At 38.2% G+C, this 13,206-nt stretch overlaps 2 protein-coding genes across 2 annotated transcripts; one reads left to right on the top strand and one right to left on the bottom strand.

Moving 5' to 3' along the window:
- On the top strand, nucleotides 1-5,701 carry LOC149381552 (uncharacterized). Its single transcript, XM_089601684.1, has 20 exons — nucleotides 1-119; nucleotides 333-420; nucleotides 837-859; nucleotides 1,080-1,267; nucleotides 1,347-1,466; nucleotides 1,557-1,599; nucleotides 1,806-1,885; nucleotides 2,107-2,202; nucleotides 2,298-2,352; nucleotides 2,718-2,814; nucleotides 2,897-3,083; nucleotides 3,231-3,393; nucleotides 3,474-3,511; nucleotides 3,627-3,699; nucleotides 3,790-3,891; nucleotides 3,989-4,014; nucleotides 4,099-4,924; nucleotides 5,009-5,064; nucleotides 5,142-5,311; nucleotides 5,420-5,701. The coding sequence occupies exons 2-19, from the start codon at nucleotides 379-381 to the stop codon at nucleotides 5,279-5,281; spliced, it is 2,355 nt and encodes a 784-aa protein (XP_089457810.1). The 5' UTR covers nucleotides 1-119; nucleotides 333-378; the 3' UTR covers nucleotides 5,282-5,311; nucleotides 5,420-5,701.
- Nucleotides 5,702-6,303: 602 nt separating this feature from the next.
- Nucleotides 6,304-11,803, bottom strand: HSI2 (B3 domain-containing transcription repressor VAL1). Its single transcript, XM_089630761.1, has 11 exons — nucleotides 11,287-11,803; nucleotides 10,646-10,727; nucleotides 10,450-10,551; nucleotides 9,341-10,017; nucleotides 9,127-9,223; nucleotides 8,862-9,036; nucleotides 8,587-8,663; nucleotides 8,121-8,501; nucleotides 7,974-8,023; nucleotides 7,506-7,687; nucleotides 6,304-7,116 (listed from the first exon to the last, which is right to left on the bottom strand). Exons 1-11 carry the CDS (start codon nucleotides 11,397-11,399, stop codon nucleotides 6,638-6,640), a joined length of 2,415 nt encoding a protein of 804 aa, XP_089486887.1. The 5' UTR covers nucleotides 11,400-11,803; the 3' UTR covers nucleotides 6,304-6,637.
- Between the last annotated feature and the right edge of the window lie 1,403 nt (nucleotides 11,804-13,206).

Raw genomic sequence — 13,206 nt, forward strand, 5'->3', positions numbered from 1 at the left:
CAAAACTGCGTTTTATCGTCTTGGTTCGAGTTAGGTCAAATTCGTAAACGGAATGGAACAAAAACGAAGAGTCTAATTTCATTTTAATTTCTTTCTGTTCATGCAAAAAATTTCGGACGGTGATTTGAATTTTTCTTTCATCTAACTGAGTTTGATGTTGCGTTCATGTTGATTCGCTTTCCGTGATTCCATAATCATTCGATTCTTGTAGGTTTGAAATTCAGTGTTGTAAGTCTTAGATTTACACTTTGAATGTCAGTCTCGCCACAGTTGCAACTGCAAGATTTGTGTTTTTTTGGTTGAAAACAGTTCTCAACTTTTTTGTTTCTCAGGCATAAGAGTCTGAGATTGAGTCTGTAAGATACTGAATAGATAAAGATGTTGCAGTGGATGGGAGGGTCGAGAAGGAAAGTGACCACGGTAAGTGTGATCTCAGGCTTAAATTTCTGCAAGAAAAATGTTGGATGGCTTAATGAAAATCGAAAAACCGTCGTAGATTTGCAATATTTAGAAAGTTACATTTGGAGTTAATTTTTTTTTTTATCAGTTCAATTTCTTTGATGCAAGATGTCTTAAATGGATATTCTGATACAGCCAAACAAAGAAGACTTTTCGACAGCTGTATGATAAACTAGTAAACTGTGATTTCTTTGTAAATTAATTGTCAAGCACATAATTTTCTTTGTGGTACTAGATCTATCGAACCTGCGAATATGTTTTCAGACAAGGACTGACCAGATTTTGAAGCATTTGAGAGATAATAAGCTGACTTTTTATTAACATATTTGCATTTGTTTTGTGCATGATTCCATTTGATCATACTGGGGAAATTTCAGTCAAGGAAGTCAACACAGAAAAGGTAATGGAAAAGTAGTTTAGAATTATCAAAATTTATGTTTTCTCTTTCCGTATACAACGGCTTACTGTTAAAAATAAATGTAAACCTTCATTTCTAGTGTCGTCGTGTACAAGTTACTGATTCCCTTCCCAAAGAAAAGAGGGAAAAAAGATTATCGCTGTGATTTAAGTTCATGAAATGAATTCTTAACTTATGTTCTGACCTTTTATAAATTTCTAAGGCAAAAGCAATACTTTGAACAAAAGAAACGGCAACAGCAGTATCAGCAACATACAGTGGGGTTGGGTGGTTTTGACAATGATACGGACACAACTGAAGAACGTTGCAAGGAACAAAGTTCGCTGGATGTTATCAGCATGTTAAACTTGTCAAAGATTGCTCAAGAATGCAGATCTTCTTGTCCCACTGGTAGGATTTTGCTTTTATGAAGGTCCAAAGGTTACCTGGATAAACCCATTCATCTGTCTTCATTTGCCTATACTTTAAGGACTACAAGATCTACGAGCTGATGCTTCAAAGCTGGATTTTGATAATTCAAATCGTTCATCAGTAATCCAATCTGGCTCAACTGTCCAACCTGCCAATTTTCAACAATTTATAGAAGCAAGTAGGATTTCTACTGATTCTCAATGCATATTTTGTTTCTCTGCCTCGATTATGAGTATTACACAATATGATGGTTGTGTTCTGGTAACAGGAATTCCATCAGCCTTTCAAATGGAGGCCGAATCCCCAAAAAGGTAGAGTTTTTGTTTATGCATTCCATTTTTTTATATAAGGCTCTATCTCCCTCCACCCTAGGTTTTCAGTTCCTCAGGGTAACTCTTTAATCAACTTGTGTTGAAGACTATTTGTGTCAGTAAAATCTCCGGGTCCATTACTTCCCTGTCACGGTTACTCATATTTTGATCATGATATTGGTCTATTATGTACTCTTAACTCGCAGGAATTCTTCTGATAGTCATAACAATGCTTCGATCAGAGTTAATTCTAAACCAGATCAGTGCGAGACAACTGCTGAAAGGCGTACGTAGCTACTACAATCAGATATTATCTCAAGTCCCCGTTCTAGTATATATCCAGGGCTGTGACTTGCTTATAATGAAACTGTAGTTTGATTTTCATTTGGGCAGTTTAAATAACTTGATCTAAAAACCGGAAGATTATCTCCTGGTCATTTTTCAGATGTCACCATATCTACAGCTATTTGATGTTCTCTTATTGGTCTAATATTTTATTCTATACAGCAATGTGTGTTCTCGATCTTCTGGTTGATGATAATTTGGACGCGGATATAGAAAGAAACATACCAAACGAAGCTCATGTTGCATTCTCTGTTGAAGGTAGTGCCAGCGTATAAAAATATACATTAGTGTTTCATTTGTTTGTAATTATAATTGTTATCAGATAGAAATGCTTTTATGATTTTACTTCTCAGGTTTGGGTAAAGGTGGAAGAGGAACACCAAATCGTTCTCCTCAACAGTCCACCAGGTAACCAGGATGCTTCATGGAATACTGCATGATTATATTTGACAGAGTAATTTCTCAGCTGATCCATAGTGACCTGATAATTTAGTTACCTGAACCAGTTCAAAATGTGCATATCATGTGATTCCACTTATCACGTGCATTTGAAATAGAATATAGAGTAAACCATAAAGAAAACAGGCTACTGATTCTTAAATACTAAACCTGTGATTTTTACGATCATGGTCTTGACCTTAGTCGCCAGAAAAGCAAAATGGAAGCTAATTAAGAAAAACCATGACATGCTCAAATGAAATTTGCATGATGCTTCAACAACTTACCTTGACTAATACTTGAGCTGCTCTTCGAATTTGTTTGCGATTTTGTAGAGCCTTTCCCTATGGTCTCTCATCATCTATGAACCATTTAAGGCAGTCAAATTTATCAAAGAAATTTAACTCTCTGCTGGATGACCTTGAGACTGAGGTAGTCGTTTTATTCTGTTTAACATTGGTAATTATACAATGCCAATAACCCCCAGACTGATTATTGGACTCACTAACTGCAGGATGCAAGGATGCAAGACATTAACTTTACTGTCGATAAGAACCATTTGAACTTCTCAACAGACTATATGGACTTATCAAGCAGTCCAAAGAAGAACTCATTTACTTTCAGAGATGCTAGGCAACATGATGGTCACGTAAGAAATGAAAGTTGTTACTTTGATCGCCGCAATCCAGATACATTTGATGGTAGGAAATAAATATAAGATCAGGGATTCATTCTGTTTGACCATTAACAATTTTTGAAACTTGCATGCATATTTATTTACGTGAGTTCAATCGTGACGGTCCGTTATCTTTTCTTAATGTTTTGATCCAAAAAAATCATTAATGCAGTTATGTCTCCTTTACAATATGACGGTCTCTTTGATGGGAGAGGGCCTGATATATCTGGGAAAGCTAGGCAAAGCCGAATGGATAATGGTCCAGCTGAAAATTTGAGATGTAGAGACTATGGCCCACCAGAATTTTCTTTTGAAGGGCATCGCACACCGATCAGGTTTTCTTGCTGAATCTGGATTTACGATTTCTAGATGCAACACTGAAGAATACCATTAATTAAATTTTGAAAATGTACAGGGCTGCTGAGGAAGTAAAAGATAAGTTTGACATCTTAGGTACTCCATTCATATTTTCATGTCAAATTGGTGTAACTGTTCATACATTTCTTATATAGACGCTCATAACATGTCAGTGTTCCTGACAATCTTCTCTCTCCGCTGCTGTGATCAGGTTCAACATCACCAGTTTCCAAGCACGTCATACCAGAATATAACTCTGATTTCTTAGTTTCCAACTGGTCAAGGTAATTTTTTGAGTCATTTCATCGTTAAGTCCATCATTTTGATCTTCTTTAATGCACATATTGATGAAAGCTTGCTGTGATGGTAGTCAGGCACCCAACAGTAGAAAATAAATTTGATAATGTAAATGGATCAAACCAGCCACACCATTTCACCAATGTGCGAGAAGACGCAAGAGAAAATTCAAGCTTGAGGTAACTAAGAATTGGACTTTGTTTTTTTTTCAAAATGGTAAATACTTCTGTAATGAGTGTTTCTGTTTCTCACTTTATCCATTGCATCATTTGGCAGTGAAGAATCCTGCACTTCCACTGCAGGTATTGTTTCTTGATCAGAAATTTAGCTTGCTTTTTTCTTCCTATAATGATAAGAATCACTCCAGATTTCCATTATCGTGTCAGTGAGGCATCAGGTAAGTGACGATTCCCTATCGAACACAACATCAAGAAATTTCAGGAGGAGGCACGACATTGATTTTTCCGCATGTGGAGACAAAAACGGAATGAAAGCACTTTCCAAAGACGGGAAGAAAAACGGTCGACCAGAAAAAATTTCGGCTCGCCCAGCATTGCATGCAAACATCTTTGATCCCTCTGATTATAAACCACAAGAACAGCCGAGCTCTCTTTTCCAGGAGAATTTCGAAACAAGAGACAACTGGTTGTTTGAAGAAAGGCACGCCGAAGTCGACATCAATCCCCGATCCAGCCCTTTCAATCGAAATCCAGAAGCCAAGAAAACACGATTCAACTCCGATGAATGGAACGAAGATCCATTCAGTGAACTTCCTGCTCAGAACTCACAATTCGGCTCCAACCATCAGCGTGATGGATTTTACCACGATCCTGTCTCCAGGGTGAAGAGCCCTTCTCCAACACTATCCAAGCCAGAAGCGAGAGATTTTTCCTTCACCCCTGCCTATAAGGGTGATACTTTGTCCCCAGATATATCGCCAAGGGAAAGCATTAGTAAGGACTTCGAACGCAGTGCCAAACTCAAATCTTCCAGCTTCGAGCCATTTGATATGGGGGAAGATGTCTTCATCAGTAATGAGACCTCAAACTCGATGAGCAATGACCACGGAGGTAAAGAACCAAAATATACAACTGCCTCAAAGTGGGTGGCCGAAGGGATAAACACGGCATATTTGCCTGATCTTGCAGAGGAGACTTCACCGTTTGAAGATAGCACATACCGTGAAAAGAAGCGTTTTAGTCCAGGAAATGGGTAATTCCGTCCCATTTCTCTCCATTTTGTTTGTATGGCTTCTGGTTACTTGTGCCGAATTAATCGTAATTGTTTGTTTTCTAGAGTTCATCACGGTGCTAATAAATTTGGTTCTCATCGATATCAAAGTGGTATAAAAGGTAGCTTATGCTAATTATATGGTTTCGGTATCTCGTGTCAGCATTTGTTACTGATATGAACTAGTTTGTCTACACAGAAAGTATGGAAGATTTTGGGCCAAAAGTAAAGATGAGTTATGAACAAAAGACCAGCTATGCCAAGTCACCTCGTCAAGCTATGATGATGCAGAGCTATGTTCTCCAGCTTTTCTGTGTGCAAAAAAAATTAAAGTACTAACCCCATTATTCTCAAGGGCTGGCAATACAGGTGACATATACATTCTTTGCCGTCCTTTAGAAGCAATCTAAGTTTACCATCATTTTTTTAGTCACAATCAAGTTGACTATCATTTCTCTTCTTTCATTTCCATGATAGAAACGTTTCTCATTTTGCATGGGGTTGGTCTTCACTCGCTTTTGTTGAAGAGAATCTGGTGGACTTCAAACTGTGACGCCAATGAAGCAGAGCAAGTTCAATTTTCATTTTATTTCGGACTTCACTATTGCAACTCACCTCATGCATATCGCAGTTTCTTTTATTCTATGACTATCCTCAACGTCACAACGTGTGATATTACCCATTGAAAATGTCTAACAGATGAAGAATCAGCTAACTTGGATAAATATTTGCATAAGTGCTCTAAAAATTCTAAATTCTTCAGTTTTACAATTAAATAAAAATAATGCACAGGTCATAAACGTTGTCACTCGTGGTTACATAACAATAGTACTTTCTTTGCGTTTGCGTTATCAGCAAGGAATCTAGTTAGTTTGTTTGAATCATTTACAGGGTTGATAATAATATAGTAATTTCCAGAGATTCCTGAGACAATGCCACGTCGACTTGGTTTATGCATGCATGTCTAAAAATATGAACAATCCGAGACTAAAAACTATAATTTACTTGGTTCCACCACGCCCACGTTTATATTGTAACAGTTGGGTCAACAAATAATTGTAACCTATTATATTAATATATTGCTCGTTGGTAGCTCAAAAAACTTTAATGTTATATAACATCAGAACACGGTTGCCACGCGTATTATATATCTCTTGACAAGTCTGGAACAAGAAACAGTCAAACTTGATCTAGTCTGAAATATTTGGGTACGGCCGGCGACAAAAAATGGAAAATATGAAACTTTTCTTACGTGTTTCTAAGTTTCAACATACATACATGATACATGTATTTATGTCCGCCTCACAGTTTCGCTTGTTCGTCCATTGTATTGGCAAAAAACATAAAAAGAAAACACGATATCGTAATACTTCAACCCGTATCTCTTTTATCTGCTTTCTTCTAATAAAAGACATGCACACACAACACAAATGCATTGGCAGATACACGTCCAAGAGAAAGACCAATGTAACAAACTATATCACATCTATTATTATATTGTATAATAAAAAAAAAATCACTATATCACATCAACAAAATATCCCCCTAAAAAACAAAAATGTGTGATTCTGTTGATGGCAAAGAGCAAAACTGTATTATATAAAAAAAAAAATAAAAAAAAAATTAAAAATTAAAAAAAAGCATCAGTTTTCAAAGATTGAAACATGATTCTTCCGGTAGTATAAGTAAAACCTCTCAGTCTAAATTGGGATCTATGAAAACCCCATGAATTCTATTATCCGGACCCTCGACAACCTCTTCTAATTCGGCCTGGTTAGCCAGAGGAGGAGTAGCATCGAAAGCGGAGCGTCTCTGGTGGTGCTCCGGCTCGTCCTCGCGTGTGGGGTGAGAATTCAAGTCGATCCCATTTGTGTTGTTGGCATTGGAAATGGTGAGTCGTCTCTTCTTGCGGAGCATGAGGGTCTTGAAGCGGCGTTTGACGGTCATGCAGACGTTGCAGGTGCAAGTGGGCTTGTGCTTCCCTTTCCCGCTGGGTGGCTGGATGCACACGATGCAGCTGCACCCCGGACGGTGCCGAGGATGCCGAGTCGTCGTCGCCTCCCCCCCTCCCAACGCCGCCGCGCTCGCCAAAGCCTCCAACCCCGACTCCCCTCCTCCTTCTCCCTCCCGCCTCGACGACTTTCGCTCCTCCGTGGTTCTCCGCTTCTTCATATCTGAGACGACCAGCCAATGAGAATTAGGTACGAGTTCGATTACAATGTCTACATTTTCTACGAATATTTGGTACTCGACAAGACGATTATTGTGACACCACTAAAGAAACAAAAAATTAGGAAGCTAACCCACTTAGACTTTCGGAATTGCTGTTTAGCCGACCTTCACTAAATATTAGGTAAATAGCCACAATAATGAATAGATACGTGTTGACAATAATAAGGCTGTATATCTAATGGACCCCTAAAGAAAGACCTGAGTTTTATTAAGTTTCATATCTTAAGTGTTTATTTTCTTTTACTAGTATCCTCACGTGGACTTTAACCCACGTTGCGCTTTTAAGAATTTTGCTGTTCGTTACAGAGCCTTGCAATAGCTTTTCATATACCTCGGCTTGATCTCAAAAGGTTCTCCAATTCTTTCAAGCTTAGCTCTTCGGGCGCGGAGCAAGAGCTCCGGGTAGCGTCCCACTCGTTGTCGGAGCAAGCCCACTTTGAAGGGAGAAGAACGTCCACCGGTAGCTTCCGCCATTTGGAGCACTCATCGCACGGAGCCCACTGTTCCTGACCTCTGCAATGAATCAAGTACACATAACCCACATTCATTAATCACACCGTTTCTACTGCATGGATACTTATCCATATGCTGGAAGGAACTATTGTTGGATTAGTTACATCATCTAAAACAGAACCTGATCGCGATATATATATATATATATATATATATATATATATATATATATATATATATATCATACACAAGCAATATATACAAGTTTTAAACTTGCCCTACTTCCCAACCCCGAAAACTCGTCAGCCAGTATGGTCATACATCGGTACAGGAATAAGAAACGTACCCCGTCGAACTGGAAACAAACAGCGTCCTCTTTCCGAAAACTGGCGGCGCCTAAAACAATCGGAGACATGTGAGCTTTATTGCAGATCATTCAAAGAACAGGAAAGTCATGTGTGTACATATATGTGTATATATAGTATATACATACGTCATACTCTTCGAATTCATGGTCCTCGATGGTTACGATGCTGAGGTTCGCAGTGGGCGGAGGACGAAGCAAGTCCTGAGCCTCTTCCCACGTCAGCCTCAGCTCCAACACATCTTCACTGTGCATGAGCAGCCTCTTACTTTTAGACCCGATATTTCTCGTCTTTTTCTTCTCCGGCGGTTTCTGCAGAGAGTGATCTCCGCCATTCCTGAAACCATTCGTCTCGCTTCTGTGAAGCCCCGTGTTCCCATTCGCCGAGAGAGGATCTTTACTTCCTTTTTTTGCGTCGAGGCAGCCATTTCCGTTTGCTGGATATTCAGAACCGTTCCCAAAAGATGACTCCCCGATAAATCCATTAGATGGAGCGTACGATTCAGCATCCTATGCATCGTTCATACAAATGTATAAAAGTTTCGCCCAAAAAAGAGAAAATAAAAACACAAAGAAACATGTGATAATGGCTAACCTGAAGATCTCCATTGTACGACGCCTTTCGATATCCCATCATGAGTTTCCCTCCTGGATCTATCCGACTGAATGTTACTGCACGCGATTAATATTAGATTAGTGACAAGCTGTATTTGGGTAAGCTAAACAATGAGGATCAGCCTAAACATAATTAGTAAGATAAGCTGATAAAAGACATGGAATGTCAGGTATCAGATGAAACTTATATAGTGCCCTATAATTTACAGGCATTGAGCTCTAGGGCCATTATTATAGGAAACTAAGCATATATACCTGTATCGCCAGCCTGAAGTTGCAAAGCCTGTATACACGGAGTCACTCCTTCCAAAACATACATTCTACTATTGTTATTAGGCCAAAATCTGAACTGGAAAGTCCATTCATTTCCCTTCACATCTTGAACCTTTAAAGGAAGCCCTTCTGATTGAGCAATGGCGGGAAAATACGCCTGCACAGGTTCTAGTTTATTATACATGCCTATCCAATATCCAATATACACGAAAGCTAAGAAACTCGAAAGACCAATTGAAATGTATACCTCTGCACATGCTTTTGGAAGAACCAAACGACCGATACGACCGGCATCACTGGCACTCAGTACCTTCTCGAAAAGTGGTACAATCGTGGATTTCAAACTTTAAAATATTGTCAAGACAAACACCAGAGATGGGTCTCACGGGATATAAGTCAGAGAAAAAAAATAAATAAATAAATAAATAAAAACATATTAACAGAGGCAAGTATATGGATACTCTCCGGATAATTTCTCCAACTCTTGATCCGTAATCCTAGGCCAGTACCGAGGAAGCAACTGACTCTTTCCACGCCCCTCCCCCGGCTGCCTAGCGATCCGCATCGGCGAATTTAAACCTTTGTTCGGCTCCGAGCTTCCTCCGAGACCGGATTTCAGAGGTTTGGGCAGTATAGGCCGATTTCGTTGCAGTTCGAAGGACAAAGAAGGCGGTGTTTTTCCCGGGTCTCTCCCGCCACCATCACCACCGACCCCATTAGACAAAGCCAGCACAAAATTCGAAGTCCTCGATGGAGTTCCCAAAGTCATCTTCAAAGACGGCTCGGCAAGAGATTCGTGCCGATCCTCGATTCCCAATGCCATGATTCGACTGTTGTCTGGCTTGGGAAAGGACAACGATCCAACGGAAGATGGAGCGACGCTCGAAAATTCTCGGCCAACGTCCCCCATTTTTTCCGGGGTAATCTCGTGCGGTTTGACTATTTGACCTTGAGATCCGTTTAGGTCGGATCTCTGAAGCTGAGGCACAATGTTGGGTTCGTTATTCTCCATGGCTTCACATAGTTGCATTAATCCTCGCTCGTCAATGCCTCCACCGACCACTCTATTCGGAAATAACGGAGACTGTGAAGAACCCACATCGCTCGGTCCACTCAATCTTTTGTGCACTTCGTTATTCTGAGCTCATTAACACGAAATAATAATAATAATAAGAGAACAATATTTTTTTGGTCATTATTTATTATGATAATCGAACGATATTAACATGTTTAATACTTAGTATCCCAGACAAACTGAGAAAACAACTCTGTATGAACACAGAGACCAATTACTTATTTATTTGAAAGACTAATTTACAAATAGAAAAAGGAAATGGAACAATAATCAACTGCGCAGAAAGCTATTTAAAATAACTTTTCTCTGTTCAATTGCTTCGCATTTTTTATGCTTTAACATTCACTAATAATTTTTTTAAAAGAAGCTTTAACGCGACTCGAACCTATCATCTCTTCTCTTGCCATTTTATAATAATTCATTATAAATGAAAATATTTTGAATGAAAGAGAATCATCAAACCAAAGAAGAATCGTCTGTATAGATTGAACTAACCGAAAAAACCAGAGAACGACTTGTACAGCTAATACACCCAATACCACCGTGATCCAGGAAGTCATACATGGACTTAGAAACTACGCAGCCACAGTGAATTTTCTGCACCAAAGACCGGCCTTTCAGGTGCCAAAATACAAAAAAGGAAAACAAAACAAAACGATAAATGAGCCGAAATTAGCTCTCGAAAACTCACCTTGCCACAAGAACTGCAATCTCTCCAACCAGTTTCCTCCGAATGGAACGTTTCGCAATAAACCGACTTCTCAAAAGCAGACCTAAAACATGAACATGAAAAACATCAAAACCAGTGGTATATGCGTTTACACACACAAAAGAAAGAGGAAAAAAAAAAGAGGAGACATTTCTTCTGCTATAGTAGTTTAGCAGAAAATAAAATGCAATTCAACACGCCACTTTTTTTCTTCCCAAACATGTAAACTAATTATGATTCCACGTCGTTTACTCTTTTGCCTATTTTGCAGTACTGGTCAATTCTACAATCTGGTTGAAGAAAAAGAAAAGACACGTTACAGATAACGATTAAATTTACACAAAATTGCCACCTTAACCATAGTTAATTCAGTTACATAGCAAAAAAAAAAAACAAATATTAATCTACATTGACAATTTATTTTTTCCGAACGCAAATTTCTCTCCGCGGGAAACAAAAAAAAAAAGGCAAATTACAATTCATGAACCCATAAACAAACACAAAAACGAAACCCCCAAAAAACCCTCGAGCTATGAATCCCGATAACATCTCTGATGCAACGCAACAAGAAATCCAAAAGGCTTGAGGACTAGAATTTGACGAGAAAAAGAAAATTAATTTACCCGCAATTGAAGCAGAGATTGGCGAATCCACCGGATCGCAAAGGCCACCCATTTTTCCACTCGTGCGAGGTCGTCGCGGCGCACAATTCATTCTTGCAAATCGTAGACCCCATCGCACCCAATCAAACACCCAAATTTTACGAATTCGAATCCCTAAAAACCAAACACCCCATTCCAGATTCAAACAACGCTCTACAGCTTCGAAAAGAGCACACACTAAACTAGTAGTCCTCAAGCTTTCTTCGCACCGAGTTTCTATCTATGTGTGTGTATATTACGATAAAGAAAGAAACGAGTCAACTCGGCGGTTACTCGGACAACTCAGTCGCTGCAGAGAAGCGAAGAACCGGACGGTGATACCGACCAATTAACGCGTGTATAGTAGAGAGACACGGAGAGATAGAAAGAGAGAGAGAGAGAGAGAGATTTATTTGTACTTCGTTTTAGAGAGAGAAAGTTCATGCAGAGGAAGGAAAGAGAGAGACAGAGAGAGAGAGAGAGAAAGAGAGTGCATAAAATGCATGCACGACACTTGAAGACACAACACAACACCGCTCGCTTGCCTTTGCTTGAGTTGAGAGTTGAGACAAGTTTTTAATTTTTTATTAAACTAAATAAATCTTAATAAATAAAAAATAATAAAAAGAGTAACCAGCAAGTCGTTTCGTTTCTCTCTCTTGTGCTGCTCCTATATGGTTACGCTAGTCTCACCATGCGGTCACTCTCGCTGACCCTTTGCTTACCGTAAGTCCTCCTCCTAATTCACTGCTACTTATACTTTCTCTTAATGTCTAATTACTTAAATACCCCCAAAATAGTAACTAAAATATATGGTCGACAGGTCGAGGAGACGATTTATCTTTATATATCTCTATTAAAATGCGTCGACCTTCAAGATAGTTTTATAGTTTTCTATCAGGTAATTAGGAAAACTATATATATGTAGTTTTATAGTATTATCATTATAACGTGTGATATTTTATATTGTACATATTGACAAGCGTGATGAGCAAGATAATCAAATTTAATATCACCTAATTTGTGTATAAAAGCTTGATTACGTACAAATTGAGTATTTCTCTAGATGTTAAATTCATTAATACATAAGGATTCTAGACTACAATATTGAAATTGATGAAATATCTTGATAGGTTTGATGGGGAAAAAAATGGATAGCCCATTATGATACATTCATTTCCCTTTTTGATAATCTGAAGGAAGAAAAAAATTAATCAATATGTCTTCATTGTTTTACCAAACAAGGGAAGCGCGCGATTTTTAACTACTAAACTCGCTAAATTTACAGATAACATTTCGGTGTCAATTAATAATATCTATAGATTTGGATACTAAAGCACATAAATTACTTTTTCAAGAATTTAAAATTATTCTTATTGCATTCGCTCCTTAAAAAGAAAAATATGTTTTTATCTTATACGAAAATTAATCATATCATAATAAAAAAAAAATAGTCTCGCTCAAATTTATTCGAAAATAATACGGAGAGAAAATCTATCAATAACAACAACCAAAAGGGCAAAACCGCGTTATTTAATTATAAGGTAAAAGAGCATGCATGCAAAATGCAATTATTAAGGGTAACGGAGAGAGCGTTGTGATTTTCGGGTGTAATTAATAGCATGGACTTTGCATGAGCCCATGTGTGTCGTTTTTATGCCACGTTTCCTATGTTATACGTCGGCAATATACTATATTACCTACATTATTATTCTTTATTATCTTTTATTTCTTTTCTTTTGAATAGACGGGATAAATTGTCACGAGGTAATTGAAATTCCTTCGTTTCATGCATTATTATTGAATACAAATATCGGGCCAATCTTCCAGCGAATTCATATTCTTTAAATACATATCATATGTAATAACTAATATGTATGAATCGGTCTTGTTTTTTTAGAA

This window comes from Urtica dioica, chromosome 11 (assembly GCF_054948205.1).
Source record: "Urtica dioica subsp. dioica isolate 48M chromosome 11, U.dioica_male_clone48M_v1_H2, whole genome shotgun sequence".
Lineage (NCBI taxonomy): Eukaryota > Viridiplantae > Streptophyta > Magnoliopsida > Rosales > Urticaceae > Urtica > Urtica dioica.